This window comes from Dryobates pubescens, chromosome 1, assembly GCF_014839835.1.
Source record: "Dryobates pubescens isolate bDryPub1 chromosome 1, bDryPub1.pri, whole genome shotgun sequence".
NCBI lineage: Eukaryota > Metazoa > Chordata > Aves > Piciformes > Picidae > Dryobates > Dryobates pubescens.
In genome coordinates, this window is record NC_071612.1 from 64619619 (window position 1) to 64638083 (window position 18465).

Below are 18465 nucleotides of genomic sequence, written 5' to 3' on the forward strand. Positions count from 1 at the left end.
GCAAAGAAAACAGAGAGAAAACTCCTGCAATCTTATTCTCCCTTTCTGTTGGAAATCAGCACTGATCTTTTTGCCTTTCTTCAGCTCTAGCTCCAAGTTTTTCAGCAAAAAGCATCACAAGACATCTTGCTTACTCAAACCAGCCCTTCCCTAGGAGCAGTTCTGACCACTTTGTCAGCACTGCTGGTCTGGAGGCAGAGCTGCCTGGCCTGGAGCACTGCCTTGGGTGCTGGACACCACTGCAAGGGAAAGGGCAAAGTCTGTCCTGAAGAGGCAAAGGTGACACTCTCTCCTCACTCTTGCTTCCCAGGCTGCCTATGCATTCTGCCAGCCATCCTGCCATCTGCACCTTATGGCTGCTGTGAGAGGCAAGCTTGCCTCCAGGGCATGTTCTGCAAACCTCGCCTCCACCAGCTCATCAGTCCTTGGCTCTCATCAAAAGACAAACTTATAAACAGGCCCAGACGCTTCTCCCAGGTTTAATGGAGGCAGCTAAGGAGCTGTGATCATTCGATGTTTTCCAATGATAGTGGTGATGCCTGAGGCCAGCAATAATATTACCATGAAATAAATCTGCAGTGATATAATTAGCAGGGATGCTGTTATGGCTCAGGTTTTAGGGATGTTCAGCATAGACAGAGCAAAGCAGCTACTCAGAATGGGACCTTGCAGAGGTTCTGAGTTTGAGTAGGGGCTGGAGGGAGACAAAAAAACTCCACTCACAGCAAGACAGTGGAGACACATCAGTCTGTATGCAAAATAAACCTGGTTGTTCAGAGGCTAGAGGTAAACACAGCTCTGCACAATCCTAAGGGTTAAATCCTGCTCACTTGAAAGTCAAAAAAGCCAAGTTCTGTCCAAATCCCAGAGCTCATTTAGAAGCAGGTTCAATGCATCCAAATAGCCCTCCCCAGCTGCAGATTGCTCTTTCGTCTGCACCTCCCTACCACTCTCGCTCTGCATAGTGCAGGGAGCTGTGGAGTTCAGACGGTCCTCACAAAGCCATGAACCTGTTGGATTGGGTCCAGAGGAAGCCACAAAAATCATCCAAGGGCTGGAACCCCTCTGCTGTGAGGACAGGCTGAGAGAGCTGGGGTTCAGCCTGGAGAAGGCTCCAGGGAGACATTACAGCCTATTAGAAAGATGGGGACAGACTTTTTAAGGAGGGCCTGTTGTAACAGGACAAGAGGGGATGATTTTAAACTAAAAGAGAGAGATTTAGACTGGACAGCAGGAAATACTATTTTTTAAATTGAGGCTGGTGAGACACTGGCAAAGGTTGCTCAGAAAGGTAGTAAAATCCACATCCCTGGAAGCATTCAAGGTCAGGTTGCAGAGGGCTCTGAGCAACCTGACCTAGTTGAAGATGTCCCTGCTGACTGCAGGGAGGCTGGACTAGATGACTTCTACAGGTTCCTTCCAAGCTAAATCATTCTATTATTCTATGAAAGCAACTGCTTCTTCCAGCATCTGGTCTGTAATGTGCTCTGTGGTTATCTATACTAGGATGGTAGATGGAACAGGTAGAAGTTAACACAAAGGAGACTGCTGTTCTTGCTGGCATGCTGCATCAAACAAACATCTGAGACAACAGGGAAGAACTTTTGCACCGATACATATCAAAGCAGACAAACATCACTAGGTAAAACAAGGAGGAAAAGATGGAAAGGACTGAGTTAGAAGAAGGGATGTTACTGGTATTAGAAGAGAAGAGCTAAGAAAAGAGTTGGCACCTAACCCAGCATTTTCTTTTGCTTGCAGACTTAGCACTGAAAGTAAGAGCAGAGACAAAGAACACAACTATAGTGAAGCATTTAAGCAGCAGTGCTCATGGGACAGAGGAAGGGAAAGAAAAAAGTCAACATGTGCCAGGGTTGATCCTCAGCTTTAACACAAAATCCTTAGGGCAGTTGTTTTAAAGCCACATTCAGGAATTGAGGTGTTCCCAAGAACTCCCAGCTGGGACAGATGCCCTGGGAGGGTTTCTGCTCCATATGCAGGACACAAACTCATGAGCTGGAGCTTCTGTGCGAGCACCCATGTGGCATCTCTTTGCTTGCTTCTAAAAGACAATGAGCTAGGGGAGAGGTTGCACCAAGATGAGGAAAGCATCCTATAACTGAGCTGGGCAGAAGATGCCCTGGAGGAAAACCCTGAAGCAGGCAGTCTGCCCTCAGCTAAGGCTTAAAGACTCTTCATAATTTTAAGTGTGTTTCCAAATCTGCAGTCAAATCCTACACCTTTCCTCTTTCCTGCTACAATAAACTTTATCTTAGAATGTAATCTAGTAATAAAAATGGTTTTAAAGTGATCTGACAAGCACTAGAAACCCCATTTCTTTAAGAGTGACAGCTCTATTTACAGCAGCACATACACACACTCTCTTTTATATTCCACATGCACTACCAGGCCCTCAAGATTTGGGATATATCCTTTCCATCCACACGGAAGAATCATTTTCAACTGTGGAAAGAAGTTCCTCAGCAGGCAGAAGGTAGGAAGAAAGATTGCTTCCAACACTGGGGTCTCTGCACATCTCCCAGGACAGAACTGTGGAGGTACAAGCAGCCTGCCTCTCTATTTCATGGCTGTCTTACTGCACTTGAGAACCCTTCCCCGAACCCCAGTAGCCACCGTTCAGCAAGACACACGTGCCCAAGCTGAACAGGTCAGAGTGCTGCTTGATTGAAAGGAGCTGCAAAACAGCTGAGCAGCATCACATGGAGGAGATTTAAGGCTGAACTCTCCAGAAGGGTGCAGTTCACATTTTCTGCTAAAAAATTTCACATTCAAAGCCTGAACAGACCAGGGAACATTAGTGCAAAACCCAAGCAGAGCGGGGAGAAGGAGCTTTGAGCTCCAGAGGGATGTTATTGTAGTAACTGGGCATGAAGGACACGTTGTAGCTCAAGTCCCAGAGCTTAATTAGGAAGCACAGCTCTCGTTCCCAGGTGTGTCAAAGACAAAGTAAGATCTCTCCAGGCCTCCCAGGTCTCATTTTCCCCATGTGCAAAACTGGAGCTATTAAATATATCTGACCTAAGGGATTTAATCACTCACTGGAACACATTTGGGAAGACACCACCTTGAAGTTTGCTTGACTGCTTCCACATTCATCTGAGAACATGGTTTCTTACCTCCTCTTGCCCATCATGGTTTCCCAGTGCCCACCAATGTTGCAAAGCTCAACATCTTCTCCCATGGTCTTATCCAACTTCCTCAATTACAAGCACATCAGCAAGGATGTCTTCATTTGTGTGAGTGGAGAGCCAGGCATGGCTAAGATTAGCAACAGGAACAGTACAGAGTGGCCTTTCCTCCCTCTCTAATTAGCTGATATAAAAGCTGTGCCATCTACTGGTGTGCCACACGAAACACTGCGCCAGCACAACACCAACAGAGCTGCTGCTACAGCAGCCCTTTGAATAGGGCTGAGGTGGGATTTCATCTCTCATGTCTTCCAAGGGGCAGCACACAAATGGCAACTACAGGACAGCCAAGGATGGTTTGCTTTGCAGTGCTGAAGCCAGGTGATGGGTACAGACAGACTGCAGTGCTGGTGTGACGCTGCACTGGTGTCCCAGTCTGCAGAGTGCTTTGGTCCCAGCCTTTACAATCCCCCACTTGCTAAGAAACAACCAGCTCTACTTATGGGATTAAAAAAAATATTTTCATGCCTGCAGATAGGAAAAAAAAAAGAACCCCCCCCCACCATTTAAAATGAGCTTTAATCCCCATTAGTTAGTTTACAATTTCAGAAAGACCTTTTGGCAGGCACACATACAGCCAGCAGCCCTGCAGCATGCTGAGAAACCGAGAGCGGCCACTTCACTCACACCTCTAAGGGCTCTTCCAACAGCCCCCACAGCAACACTCTTCTGCCACTCTCTGGGGTGTGGCATATCTGAAAGAGCAGAGTGGGACAGAGAAGGACCCAAAGCAGAAACACCAGCCTGAGAAATGGGGGATTGTGGCCAGCATAGACAAGGAAAGATGCTCCAAGCCCGGGCTGGGTTATGGATGAGCTCCTGTGCCCTCACAGTGCTGCTGCAGCCCAGCTCCATGCTCATGGGGCTGCTCCTGCTGCCAGCTCCCCCAGCTAACCCCATTCCTGCCCCACATACTCCAGTTCAGCCAGTGGCTCCACAAGTACCACCAGGCAGGTACATAGTTAAATACTTTCGCTTGCTTCTGTTTCAGCAATGCTTTCACTTCAGAGCATGCCTGTGAACACTGACAGATTTCTCATCACAAGGCTGTATTAAGCTGCTTTTTAATTGCATTTTGAGGGACCCAAAAGCCAGCAGGCAGAAGGGCATGTTATTTATTTTTTTTTCCAAGGAACGTTATTTTTATTGTAGAGGCTGGAAAGGTTTTTGCTAATCCCCAGCAAGCAGACAGCTTCCATGCAGCAGGCTGGCTGCAGGGACAGCCAGTCCAGAGGACCAGGGTGATTTGAGCACTGTCTGCTGGAATCCCACAGGCTCCCAGCAACTTCTCTTTACAGAGCATTAAACTGACACAATCTCTTGAACGTTATCTCTGGCTCTTTATCACAGTGTGAGAGACTTCTTGTTACCTTTTTTATTATTATTTATTTATTAAGATTTGCTAGATCCTTATCAGGGACATTTTACACGTTGTTATAGTGTCACTCGAACATTTAATGGACATCAGCTGCTCTGGGAATATGTAACTGGGAATATCACAGTACCACCAAGGTTGGAAGAGACCTCAAAGATCATCGAGTCCAACCTGTCACCACAGACCTCATGACTAGACCATGGCACCAAGTGCCACATCCAATCCCCTCTTGAACACCTCCAGGGACGGTGACTCCACCACCTCCCTGGGCAGCCCATTCCAATGGCTAACAGCTCTCTCTGTGAAGAACTTTCTCCTCACCTCCAGCCTAAACTTCCCCTGGTGCAGCTTGAGACTGCGTCCTCTTTTTCTGGTGCTGGTTGCTAGAAAGAAGAGATCAACCTCTTCCTGGCTACAGCCACCTTTCAGGTAGTTGTAGAGAGCAATGAGGTCACTCCTGAGCCTCCTCTTCTCCAGGCTAAACAATCCCAGCTCCCTCAGCCTCTCCTCACAGGGCTGTGCTCAAGGCCTCTCCCCAGCCTTGTTGCCCTTCTCTGGACACCTTCAAGTGTCTCGATGCCCTTCCTAACATAGCTCCTTGCTATGGGGTAGGGCTGGATGCTGATAGGCTTTGGGCTCACCCCATAAAAGCTTCAGCAGATGCAAAGCAAAGCCACATGGAACAGACAGCACAGTCCCCTCTGGACACCATACTCCAGGATGGGGATCTGGCTCTGGTGCCAGCTCATGTGTAACAGCACAGCACCACTCACCTAGAGCCAAGCTAAATGCTTATTATGCAACCACCCTCCTGACTGCCTTCTGCTCTTCACCTGCAGCTACTCCCCCTATTCAAGTCACGGGAGTCATGCAGAGACCTACCAAGATGAACTGTGCCAAAGCTGAGACCTGCCAAATCCCCTTTCTTTAGGAAAAGAAGGTGGGATTTGAGAGAGCTTTTGAGATTAAAAAAAGCTTTATGCAGGTCCATTAACCTCCACAACCAAGCCTCCACCCCCTCAAGCACCGCAGTCTAACTTCACTGCTTGTCCATAAACAGAGTTATACAAATAATTGCTTTTTAGTTCAACTAGAGGATGTAGCCCCTAATAATAATAAAACAATCCTCATTCTACATGAACTGAACTCAAAAAGATTCATTTGTTTTTCTCCCCAGGCCAGTTATTCCCATTCAGTACAAGAACCTTCCATCCCAGAAGATGTATTTCAGATTTCAGGGATAAAAACATGGAACAGGAAAATAAACTGGTGGAAGTGTTTTCTGCCCAAGGTCTTGGGCTTCAGAGAGTGCTTCAAGGCTGTAGAGCAGTACAGAAAGCAGGGGCTGAACTGCCAGGGACTGATAGCAGCTCTGTAAGCACCCAGGTACACACTCCCTGCAAAACTACAGGCACTCCTTGGGGAAACAAAGATCCTCCCCTCACCCTCTCCCACCATGCAGAGAGTATAAAGCCATAGGACAGGATACAAAAGTAACACCAGACACCCAACTGCCATGGAAATTAATTTTCTCATGCCAAAACTAACCAAGGAAATTCAAATAAATCCCTCTTTTAGTGACAGGGTTTCTTTTATTTTGCTATCATTGCACATATTTCTTCCCACCCATGTGTCAGGGTTGTTTTATAAATAGTTAAATGGAAATTCTCTTCCCTAGCACCAGTTCCTCAGAGACCCCCTCCCCTGTTGCATCACTCTCCATTTTTACATCTATATCTGTCTATATAGCTTGACCAGTAATTCACACTCACCCTTCTTTAATCCTTTCAAACCTCCTCCCCCAGAAGCATCTCCTCAGTACATGGAGTAAGGCAGCAATGCCAGGCCTCCAGAGCTCGAGAAGGTAAGGAGTGAAGTGATGGATCTCAGCTTTGAGACAGCCAAGAACTACAACTGCTGCAAACCCCTTGACAGCACTAATGGCTTTACTTACCTCCACCTCTGCTAAGAGCACTGCTCCTACACTGGAGAAACCAGGAGAAACTGCAAAACAACTCCTAAACTGCTGTCAAATGCTCAACACAGTTTTGGAAGGGAAATAAACATTCTTTTCTTCACTTGGTCTCAGAGGTCTCTGGGTTCCTCCCCCAGCTGGGTGCAGAGTGCAGGATGACAAGGCATGCCCACCAATTAAACCCTCAAGGAAAGGTTCATTCCCATCACAGGGAGTTCAGAGCTTTCTTCCCTGTGCGTGCAAACCAGCCTGGCAGCATTCAGGCAGCGAGCTCAAGGGGAGGCTTTGCTCAGGCTAAAAGCTCAGCTAAAGTTCCCAGCACTTCTGAGTGACCCAGACCATGAACCCCAGCCACAGATGTAAGGTGGGCACCAGCAGTATGTTGCAGCTCTGCTCAACCTGCCTGCTCAGGGCTCAGTGGAGCACACACTGCCTGCCAGAGGGAAGATGCTTTGGGGAAGAGAGGGATCCATAAGCCTACAATAGACCCCTGGGTAAGGACACCAGATGCAGAGCTAAGTGGTACAGACCCGGAGTGTGAGAGCTGGTGAGGGGTTTAGAGCACAAGTCCTATGAGGAGAGGCTAAGGGAGCTGGGGTTGCTTAGCCTGGAGATGAGGAGGCTCAGGGGAGACCTTATTGCTGTCTACAATTACCTGAAGGGAGGCTGTAGCCAGGTGGGGGTTGGTCTCTTCTCCCAGCCAACCAGCACCAAACAAGAGGACACAGTCTCAAGCTGTGTCAGGGGAGGTTTAGGCTGGATGTTAGGAAGAAGTTCTTCACAGAAAGAGTGATTGGCCATTGGAATGGGCTGCCCAGGGAGGTGGAGGAGTCTCCATCACTGGAGATGTTTAGGAAGAGACTGGATGGGGTGCTTGGTGCCATGGTTTAGTTGATTAGATGGTGTTGGATGATAGGTTGGACTCGATGATCTCAAAGGTCTCTTTCAACCTGGTTAATTCTATTCTATTCTATTCTAGCCATTGTAAGTAACCAGCTACCTGGCTGCCAGCTAGCTACCAGAGTAAGGGACCAGAGGAATGTTTTGGGAAGGAGAAAGTCCAAACTATTTAACACAGGAAAAGTAAGAAAACTCTGCTGTGGCAATGCCAGCGACGAGCAGTGTGAGCAACCTGGCAGTGCAGGCCTGGAGCCTGTCATGGTGCTAGGCCATGCTCAGCATCAGTGCAGAGCCAGCTAGCAGTGTACCAAACAGTGCTGTGCCTGCAGCATGTAACTAAAGCAGGGCACTGGTAGCTATAAACACAGCAAGTTATCTTGGGACAACAGGACATGCACCTGCATCAACAAACCTCGTGTGTCATCAGTAGTTGGACCAATAATCTATAACAGTGTGATGTGTGGTCACTCATAGGGAGCCAATGAGTCCATGCCAACGAGGCACTCTGAGTTTATGTAAGTTGTAGAAGTTCCCTTGCTAGGCACTTCTGCCTTTCCTATCCCCTCTTCTTCTATGCTTTACTTTACTGTGCTACGCTCACACCATAGGCCTGCACCATAGGCCTGCACTACTGAACAATAAAGGAACAACACTCAATCATATTGGTCAGCTGTATTGATTCCAATCTCCGTCCCATTGCTCCACTCTGGGTTGGAGGGCTCCACTACGAGACATTAGCTCATCTACAGAACTGGTTTTGCTTACTCTTTTGCCCCAGGCCCTAGGAGGACAGCCCAAAAAGCCTCAAAGAGGTCTCTTCTGAGCTGCAACCATCCAAACTTCTTACAGTGAATATCCAGAAACAGCAGCCTTAATCTGCCAAGGGCAAAAGAGGACAGACGTTTCTTTATTTGTTCTTTCCCAACAGGTAGGCAAGCCCACTGTGCCTGAAGGCTGACAGCATGTGTACAGGACTGGTGACCTGCCACAGAGACTTACTGTTTTATCAGGTCAGAAACCATCATTTTTACCCCATTCATGACTCCAGATGCATTTGCAGTGCTAGGTCAGTACCTTGCAGAGCTGGCCCCCAAACAAGATCATGCCAGGACCATGTGCAGTGCTGGCAGGGGAGGCAAGCAGCAGGAGGCCCTGCGTCCTCACCACCTGATGCAGAGTGCACCAGGCAGCTTACGAAGTTGTAAAGCCCTTTGGGCTGGGCTGCTGCCAAGTGTTCCTGGGAGAAGAAAGGGAAATGTTCAACATAATCTGCATGAAAGTGCAGGAAGCCCTAAATCGTGTTAGTGCTATTAAGAAAGCTGGTTACATTGCTCAGCAAACTGGCCCAATAGAGTTCTGATAGACTTGTCATAAACATCTGATTGTCCCTGATTAGATTAGACAATAAACCCCCATCCTGGTGTGTGGGCATTGTTCAGCTCCCCTCTGCAATCTGTAAATTAGAATTCCAGACCTGGGAGATTGGATTCAAATTGGATTACTGGAGCAGGTCCAGCACAAGAACAATTGTGAGGCAGAAGACGACACAAACACACACACACACACACTCTCCAACGAATAAATAAATAAATAACCACATGGGGACAGTCATCCAGGATTTCATTAGGAGTGAATTAAAAATAGAATTAAAAACAAAGCCACCAACCAGCAATTAGCAAAGAAGCAGGAAGAGGGATGGATTTGTCACTATGAATTAACAAAGCACCTTTAAATGGTTTGTACTTCAGCATGCACAAGGTCGATGCTGGTTGCGGCCCTCCCTCCATGAACGATCCCTGCTCATGGCAGCGTGGCCGGAATGGGGTGGGTGTGCATGGGCAGATGAAGCCCCACAGCCCACCAAAACCACAGGCTGCATCCAAGCTCACCTGAGCTACCCCTCTTTCCTCCCCCATTTTGCTGCCTAAGGCAAGACAGGTAACATGCTTCTTGGCTTGGACACTGGTGTAGAATCCAGCAAGCTGGGGTGTCACCACTGGTGGCATTCTGGCATGACCAGAAGTCCCACCCCAGGTAGAATCCAGGGCCATGCTGTACTGCAGCAGGAAAACCCACCAGGGCCACATATGGAGCACCACATGCTGCAGACACCCCAAGTCCCTGACGCACTGCTGCTAAGGAGAGTCCCTCTCCTGTTCTGGGACTTCTCTAGTTAAACAACACCAACAACGTGACCAGGGAGCACCTGGAAGAACTTGCTTCAAACAGCTCAGCTGGGCAGCAAGATAGTGACAGGACCTCACACTGCCAGCTGTGGCAGAGAAAAACAGTACAACCCCAAGGCTGCTCCTGTTGAATGCTAACCCCTTTGCTGCCTGCCCTACAGACTGCACACCACCAAGGCCAGAGGACAGCAGCACCCTCAGCAGCGAAGGAGGGAACAGAGGGCACCATGTGGGCACTGCCTGTTTTCTTCCAGCCCTTGCTGTGACAGAGGTCAGCGCCTCTGCTGCCAAGGGAGCAGGGAGATGCTCTGATCTGGGCTGAGAAATGCTTTGCTGCATGCCAATTTTTGCAGCTCTTTAGACAAGTGAAACCTTTTATTGTCCCTATCAGGGAGTAGAGCTGATAAAGACTCCATTCACCACATACCTGCAAGGGAAATCTCAGGGCTATCAGAATTGTTAAAGGGATAAACCCGTCCAATTAAATCCCCTCTGCACTCTTGATATATGCTTGTGCCAGACGTAAATGGAGCTTGGATCTAGTCCCAGTTGAACAGTAATGCACTGAGCATTCAACCAGGACTAAAAGCACAACCAGCCTGAGCTCCAGCATCTCACCAAGCCCCTGCTGACCAGCTCTCTCCCCCGAGAAGCTGGCTTGGTACATACTTCATGGTAATGCACCCAACTCCCACCTCACTCTCCATCAGAGGATCCTAAAGCAAGGCAAAGTACTAACTGCACTGTCACATCAGAAGGAATATGCAAGGAAAAAGAGGAAGTGGGAAAACCCAAAACCAAGAGTGAAAGATGGAGAGTAGAGACAAAGAGGAGACATTTGGATAAGGCAGTACAAAACCCTCAGGCCTTGCTCATCTCCAGAACAACCATATTCTCTGTGAACCAAATCTCAGCTCTTCCAGCCATATTCCCTTAGGATCCGAGGTAAAAGAAGATGGGAACCCCACAAACTCCTACAGCTGTGTTCACCCAGGCTATGAAGCCACAGGAACCCCAGCCACACACCCCTGCAGTGTGCCTTCAAAACAGAAAATTCCCAGAGTCTTGCCCTTTGTATTCATTTTTCTGCCAAAAGAAGCTGGCTAATACCAAGTGGAGTTTTTCCTACTCTCATTCCAGGAAAATCCAAGTGCCTTCAGTGGAATACAGTGGGAGCTCCTACACCTTAGCTGAAGACAACAGAAACTTCAAAAGCCCCTACCAAACCCCTCCTTTCCCACAAATACTCATTCCACAACGGAGCTAAATACATAACAACAAAACTATGGAGTTAAATGCCACAAGAACAGAACAAACAAACAAAGCAAACCTCACAGACTTTTCTCTTAACAGCTGGTAAGTGCTGTTCCATCATCCCCAGTCACACAAGGTGCACCAAACCTGCTACACAGACATTCAGGTAGGTAAACTACACACACACACATATATAATACACATGAGAAATTCTCCAAGACATGAAATGCTACTTTGCTGCACTTCTGCCCCATGCGTATTTGACACAGCACACGGCTGAGGGCCACTAGAACTGTAACAAACTTCACCTTAAGTCAGAAGATTTTGTTGATGATGTTCCATGTGCAAAACTAAAGCAGCTCTTTGAAAAAAAAAACACCACCAGCCCATCCCTGTCACCTGCATCCCATGGGGACAACATCAGAGCCCACAGACATCTGTACCATGTTTTATGGATCAGGAGGCCTCTTTTTAGAGGTGGGGGAAGACCACCTGCACTGCCAGAAGTCTTCAGGCTGGTTACAGAGTATGAATAGCTCACTTCAGGGCATAACCCACTCAGTAAGCAGTGGGATGTGCTGTTCACAGGAGGCAAAGCAAATTGTCTGTGGTTAAATATGTGAAGGAGGAAGCAGTCAGCATCCAAAAGCGAGAACTGCATAAAAAGTAGGAACAAGCCTAAGACATATCCTAGGATGCAAATATTTTCATTTCTCAGCCACCTCCTTAATCAAATTACAACTCCTTTCTCCCCTAGTCTGTGGAGCTTTGGGAAAGGATAGACTCAGAGGCACTGCTCATGCACTTCACCTAGTATTATAAAAGAAGCAGATCTGGGGCACCTGAAGACGAAGGTGAAACAAGCTCCTAGATCTTGCACCACAAGCAACAACCTCTTCACCACCTTTTCACTGTGGAGATGCTTTTGTGGTACTAGAATTTCCTGAGGCTGGATTAGAACAGCAGAAATCCAGCACCCCACAAGCTGCTTGCCCCAACGCTTTCCAGATCCTGTCATCACCTCAGCAGCACCCTCCCCACCCTCTTGCTTTGATCTGGCATTGCCAGCACAGGTGAGAAAGTGAGGCTGGGCTGCTGAGGTCTTCCCAGTGGCTATGAGCAGCAGACAGAACTTGGGGCATCCAAAGATGTGGCATGGCAGGAAGGGCCAGCCCAGGTGTGCAGGCAGAGCACGAAATGGGAATGGTAAGCAGCACAGGGAAGAGATGGCCTGGGCACAGCCAAGCAGGTGCTGGATTTGATGACATGGGAGGCTCCCTCCAGAAGGATCTTTGCTGCATTCTTTCCTGTCTGTGGAGAATTGGCTTATCTTCACCAACCTCACCAAACAGAGCCATTGAGGCTTCAGAGGAAGAGAATTCAGTGTAAGTGAATTGGGGAATCCTAGAAAGGCTACTTGGGGCAGTGGGGGTGGGGAGGGGGTGGGAAGAAGACTGGGGGGAAGAGCTGGGGAAAGACTTTGAGGGCAGTGAAGCAATGAAATCATCATGGAGAAACACTGCAGAAAAGGGCAGTTAGTGCTGGTGCAAACAGAGGCCACCATGTGGAACATGGAGTGCAAGTCCCCCAGAAGCCAGCTGTAGATGCTCTTCTCTAGTGCCAGCTGGAATAGGTGGGGATGGTGAAAAGAACTTCCTAGGAATTTCTGTCCCACAATGAGACTGTCATCAGATAGGATAGTCTGGAACAAAATGTGAGGGACAGCAATAGCACCTTGTTATTTTAGGAAGCAATTACCCTCAGAGCCACACACCCCTGGCTCCAGCACTCCCCAGAAATGCACATGGGAAATCAAAGTGTCCTGCTAGTGCCACAGCACAGCACAATGGCTGGCAGGACCACAAAGCCCAGTTTGGTTTCCTTGTCCTTGATTTCTGCTTCTAGACCTGCAGCACACAAGGTAAGGAACTATGTATTAGCAAAAAATGCTCTGCACACAGTTTACTAAGGACACATTAATATTTTCACTTGGCAACAGAGGGAAGCAGGCTCTGTGATGACTGGACTGAATCACCACCTGATGGGAATGGCACTCTTGATATGTGTGCCCATTGTGTGTGTCCAAAGGCCAGCGACCACCTTCCTCCAAAGGCCCACCAAAGCACAAGCAATTTCCCTTCTTTCTCCCGCTGCAAAGGCTACGGTGGAGTGAGCACACGAGTGACATGGCAATTTATACATCAAGGAGAGGCTCCTCACCTGCCCTCACCGAGACATGGAGTCCCACCTGACTCACATGTTGAAAACTGTGTTTCAAGAAGTCATCATCGCTCTAGTGAGTCATGAGAGAAGGGGAGGAAACAACTCCAGGAGAGATGATTCAACTAAGAGGAGAGTGCAGACAGAAGAAAACAGGTTGGAGAGTGGAAGAAGCTGTGGGAGCCCCACTGATTCAGAGCAGCTTAGTGCCATGTGGAAGAAATTGAGAAGGTTCAATTTCTCCTCCTCCCATCAACTTCCCCCTTTCCAGATTTTGTTGGCAGAACCACCAACCCAAGGCATCAAGGATTTCTAAGCAAGCTGGACATGAGACCTGCTCCATCCAGCAACTGCAGTCTGAAGGAGTTCTCTTGAAAGGACTAATTCATGCCAATGGATCATTATTTCCACTGCAATAAACTAACACAAGTGCTCCTCATCTAACCAGCACTGCCAGAATCACTCCTCTGTGTCAGGTCCACCATCAGCTGAGTCTGTAAGAGTGCATCAGCTACTACTGCCCAAAGATCCAACCAAAAGTAAGTCAAACTGGAAGACAGTAAAGGTTATTTGTACCTCAAGCACAGTCCTACCCTTGACCCAGCCCCAGGAGATGCACAAACTCTGAAAGTCTGTGAAAGTCACAGCAAAGGGTAAGAAAAACACAGCAATCTATCAGCTGAACTTCAGGTGGCAGAGTGCAAAGCAGTTGGTACCATCTGGCTGTGTAACTCAGTCCTGTCACCCTGCCCAGCCACAGGAGCCACATCTGTCCAGGTGTGTTTGCAGCTAACTTCTGACACTTGTGTATTACTTCAATATTTGCAGGTGGTGCTGATCTTGGGATGTTTAATAGATGATATGGGCTCAAGCATGCACAGAAACCTTACCAACACAGGGATACCAGCTTCCACAACCCCAAATGCTGTGTTGACAATGGCCACCTATTTGGTACCACTTCAGGTCCTTCCATTCACGCTAAACCACTTCATGTGAGTCCCAAGTAGGACTAATGTTTACCTCCCAAGCCAAGAATTGAATACAGTATTCTTCACCCAAATCCCTACAGTTACCATCTTTGTCCATCACTGTGAAAAACCCCATGCCATCCTGACACTCAGGAGCCTTTGAGCACCCTTTATTCAGCTCCTATCAGGTCCTGAGACTCCCCTGCCCTATGTGCATGTCTTGTGATTCCTTCTGCGTACCTTCTCAGAGGAACTTTCTCTTCCCCAGAACATGGAGATAGGTCACTGCCAAACTCTTACTGCCTTGGTCACACTCCAGTTATTACAACACCCCTTCCCTTGCCACAGCACTTATTCCTCTGCTCCCATTCGTGCCTACCAGGTTGGAAGGGTGACCAAATCTTTTTGGCACAGCCCCTATGCAGATACAAGAGCTACCTGCTCTGAGCCGTCCCCTTGTCTGTCAGTCCACAGAAGCCCTTCCAGTCAATCAAGGTGCAAGCCATATCCAGTTAGCCATATTGCCAGATGTCCATTGAACAACTTCATGCTACTCATTACAGTCAGGTGTTTGAGAGGATACTAGAGCTCCTTGGAGCAAAGAACTGACATGGCTCCCATACCTCTCTGCAGTGGACAGGACACCTGCACCTCTCCAGGAAGGCAGTTACACATCTCTTCTCTGGTAGCAGAGGACTCTGTAGCAGATGACAGCCCCACAGCTGCCTCACTGCAGCCACCACTGGGTTTTACCAAGCTGGCCTCACAAGCAGGTCACTTTGCTCCACCACAGATAAATGAATTCATTTCCAAAGGAGCCTTGTGAAATAGGGCAAGAGATTGGCAGTGTCTGCAGGCACCCACGAGGGCAGCTTGCGCACTCAGTCACAGCATTCAAGTTCCAGGCACCAGCACAAACATTTCAGTGCATCCTCTCCTCAGGAGGGAAAACCCCACTTGTCTGAGACACTTCCATGAGCTGTTACAAGGACATCACAGAGCCTCTGCTCCCGCTCACCACACCCCAGTGAAATGACTGGGTCAAATTTGCTGCCAGGTTTTTGCTGTCACTTGTATTCTTAGGGCAGCACTTTCAAGTGTTCCCATGACAGTGGGAGGAGATAAAAAGCAAGAAGAGACCTATAGTAGATCCTCAGGTGATATGTCTTTGCCTTACATCCCAGGCATGCTCCATATGACTTTGTGCAACTGTGAGATAGAGTTCCCAGAAAAGGCCACACAGACACAGAAATTACTTTGAAGCTGAGATCATAATGTTGAGCCAGCATCAACCCTCTTCTTTAAACTGAACATATCAGACAAAGGATCAGCAGACAGGTCCATCATCTTACCTTTAAAGCACGGACTTTCTTGGCCAAGAGGCTCTCGATGTCCCCTGCGACCTTCTCCACCAATTTCCTGGGCACGTTCTCCTTGACTTCAAATAGGTTTCTATTCTCATTGTATATCTAAGAAGGGAAACGAAAGCAAGACAGTCAATATTAGAGAGAAGCACAGCAGCCATCCCACAGAAAAGCTGATCTTCTAACACAGAAGAATTCTAACAGCATGGATTAGGTAGCAATATCACCTTTGGAAATAAGGGAACAAAGGAAGAAAGGCTTTGCAACCAGAAAAAGCCAGCTGCATTCGACCTGCTGCCTCCCACCACTGACTTTATAGCTTGCCTCCCTTCGTGCTTGCAGGCTATGAGTGTCTCTCCTCTCAGTCAAAAGCTGAGCTGCCCACCACACTGCTTCTGTTGAGCCAAAACAGTAGCACAAGAAGAGCCATCATGCATTCTCTTCTGCTCTCCCTTAGACAAATGCACCCCAAAAGCTCACTGAACACTCAGTGTGTCCTCTCCCCAGGGCCACTTGCTGGGTTTTGCAAATGTAAGCCCAGCTGCCAGCCTGCCCTCAGCCCTGTGTGCTGCCTGCAGGGATTGTCCAGCACAGGGTCTGGCAGCACAGGTGGAGGCAGCAGTGGGTACCAGGAACAAGAGCACATGAGGCGAGACGAATCCCTGTCTCTAAGCAAGCCATAGTAATGTGGTACCCTCAGGAAATCAGAATTTCTACAGCCAGTCCAGAAACCAGCCAGGCTGTGCTGGGGAGAGGCAAAGATCTGTACTGGGATTACACCAGAGGCCAGATGCAATCGTCAGGATTTGAAAGTTTGCACCCAAAGTGTACAGCTGTGGCTCATGGGCCTGTCTTTCCAAGCCAACCACACAACTGCAGAGAACCAAGGGGATGTTGGCACCAGTGCTGTCCCAGCAAGAAGCATTCAGTCCACCACAAGCCTTTGCAATCACTGGCCCCTCAGTCACCTCCTCAAAGCATTTTGTAACTTGTTAACTCAGCCTGCCTGCAAACTCAGGTGCAACCAACACAGGGTAAGAGAGATCTTTTTATAGTCATCTGGGATTTAAGTAAGAAAATAAACATTCTCATGCCTTATCTTTCCTTAAATAAGACACAAAACAATCCATGTAGCAACAGGATTGTGCTTCTCTGAATCCTTGAGCTACTTGCACATACCTGCAGTTCCAGACATGAAGACATCTGGCAGCAAAAAATCCTCCAAGGACAGCTGGACCTCCCCAAGGAGGTAGCTGACTCCATGCTTAACTGTGATTTCCATGCTAAGCATGTCTGGCACTTACCCAAGCTTGCATGATCCTTGGGAACTGAATCATTGCTTCCCATGGGATAAACTCCCCCTCTTTGCTGGATCTTCATTAGAGATAACTGCTGGCTTGTTGCAGACCTGAGCATTACCACAAAGGAAGAGACCACACACTGCAGAAACCATTTCTCACAAAACATCTGCCTGCCTCTGCGCTGATCCACCCTGGGTCTCGGAGCAGCAGCCAAACACAAGAAGTAGACAACCAGCTTCCACAAGGCAAACGTGTACCTCAGTAACCACCACACTGTGCCCCGTGCTGGCAGCACCAAGGCAGGACTAAGGAGAGGCTTGGCTAGAGATACTCACCAGGCTGATGCCACCACAACTCTTTCTCTTTGTAGAGCCAGCAAAAATAAAGGTATGGGCAGGCAGGTGCCCAGGATCCAGGCACTGGCACATCACAGCTCAGGAACAGGATGACACCCTCCTGATATGTTGGCAAACAACTCACTCTACCCTTCCTCTGTTCCAGATGTTAATGAGCTGGAGCAGGAAGCAACTCTACTTGCTGAAAGGCAGCTAGTGTAGAATTCCAGAGCCTGAGCAGAGACATCTCCCCATCACAACCTCCTCTTTCTTTTCATGGTTAAACAAAGCAGTTTCTGAGGTCAGAGCCACAGGAGTACACTCAGAGACTAAGCAAAAAGCTGCTCTTTTGGCTTTGCACAGTCCCTCCAGACCCACAAGGTTAATCTTCAGGCTTCAACTTTGCTTTCTGCAGCTCTCCCTGGAGTCCCTGCTCTGCCAGAGCTCCTCCTTTCTTCCATTCTACTAGAAAATTCCCAACAGCTCTCCCCTCCTGGTAGCCTTATGTCCACATACACCATTACTCCATCCTAGCTCTAATTCATGTAGCTGTTTTCCCCACAAAAGCCCCCAGGGCTTCAGGCTGCCAAGATGGTAATGTGCCCACCTCTCTCAGTAAGGTGGTACATAAAAAGCTCAGCCCTGCTAATTTCTAAAGTTTCTGGAGAAAATGGCATTTCTGCAAATTTCCCTGGTTACTGCAAGACCAATTTGCCTGCAAGAGAAGACCCTATGAGCCAAGTGCAGAAACACAGCAAACCAAACACCTGCAGTCTTCATCCAGCTCCTCTGTCCCTAAGGAACATGGCTCCAGTGCCCTCTCCAAAACTCTGCTCTTGCAGGCTCCAGGCCCACCAATCTTCACAGAAGGGCAACTCCAAGCATTAAGTTTCTAGCTCAATCTGATTCCAAGGGCTTCACTCAAATCATTTTAGTCCCCAGACCACACATATTTCAGATTGATTAGGCAAGTCCTGTCTTATTATAGGTGATCATTATGTGAGCATAGTGACTCTGAAGAGGATGCTTTAGTAAGAGAATACATTTTAAAGGCATCCTCAGACTCCAGCAGAAATGGTTTCCAGGTGTTCCTTACATCAGATCTCCTTCAACCCCCAATCTTTAGACCAAAATGTGTTGTCAATAGCAAAAACATCCCATGCTAGGGAAAACCACTCCACTTTAGTACAGAAAGGGTTAAAGCAAGGAGAGCAATATTCTCTCATACTCTCTTTCCCACTTTGGTAAGCAACAGCGTAGCAAAACAATGTGTCTGGAAGACTCGTGCTACCTCCAGCTGAGCAGCAGCAATTAAGAAAGCAAAGAGGAGCAATCTTCAAGGAGAAAGCTTCGGGTAAGGAGGGCATCCTGACATTAG

At 48.1% G+C, this 18465-nt stretch overlaps 1 protein-coding gene across 3 annotated transcripts in view; it reads right to left on the minus strand.

Moving 5' to 3' along the window:
• The window catches only part of CACNA2D2 (calcium voltage-gated channel auxiliary subunit alpha2delta 2), a 239611-nt gene that overhangs the window by 132223 nt on the left and 88923 nt on the right, over positions 1–18465 (minus strand). For 2 of the 3 annotated variants that reach the window (XM_054167423.1, XM_054167430.1), the window contains exon 3: positions 15440–15556. In XM_054167423.1, coding sequence (XP_054023398.1) covers positions 15440–15556 — 117 coding nt within the window. Of the gene's footprint in view, positions 1–15439; positions 15557–16755; positions 16783–18465 lie in introns of those variants that run through there. The other variant, XM_054167436.1, reaches the window with a different exon arrangement.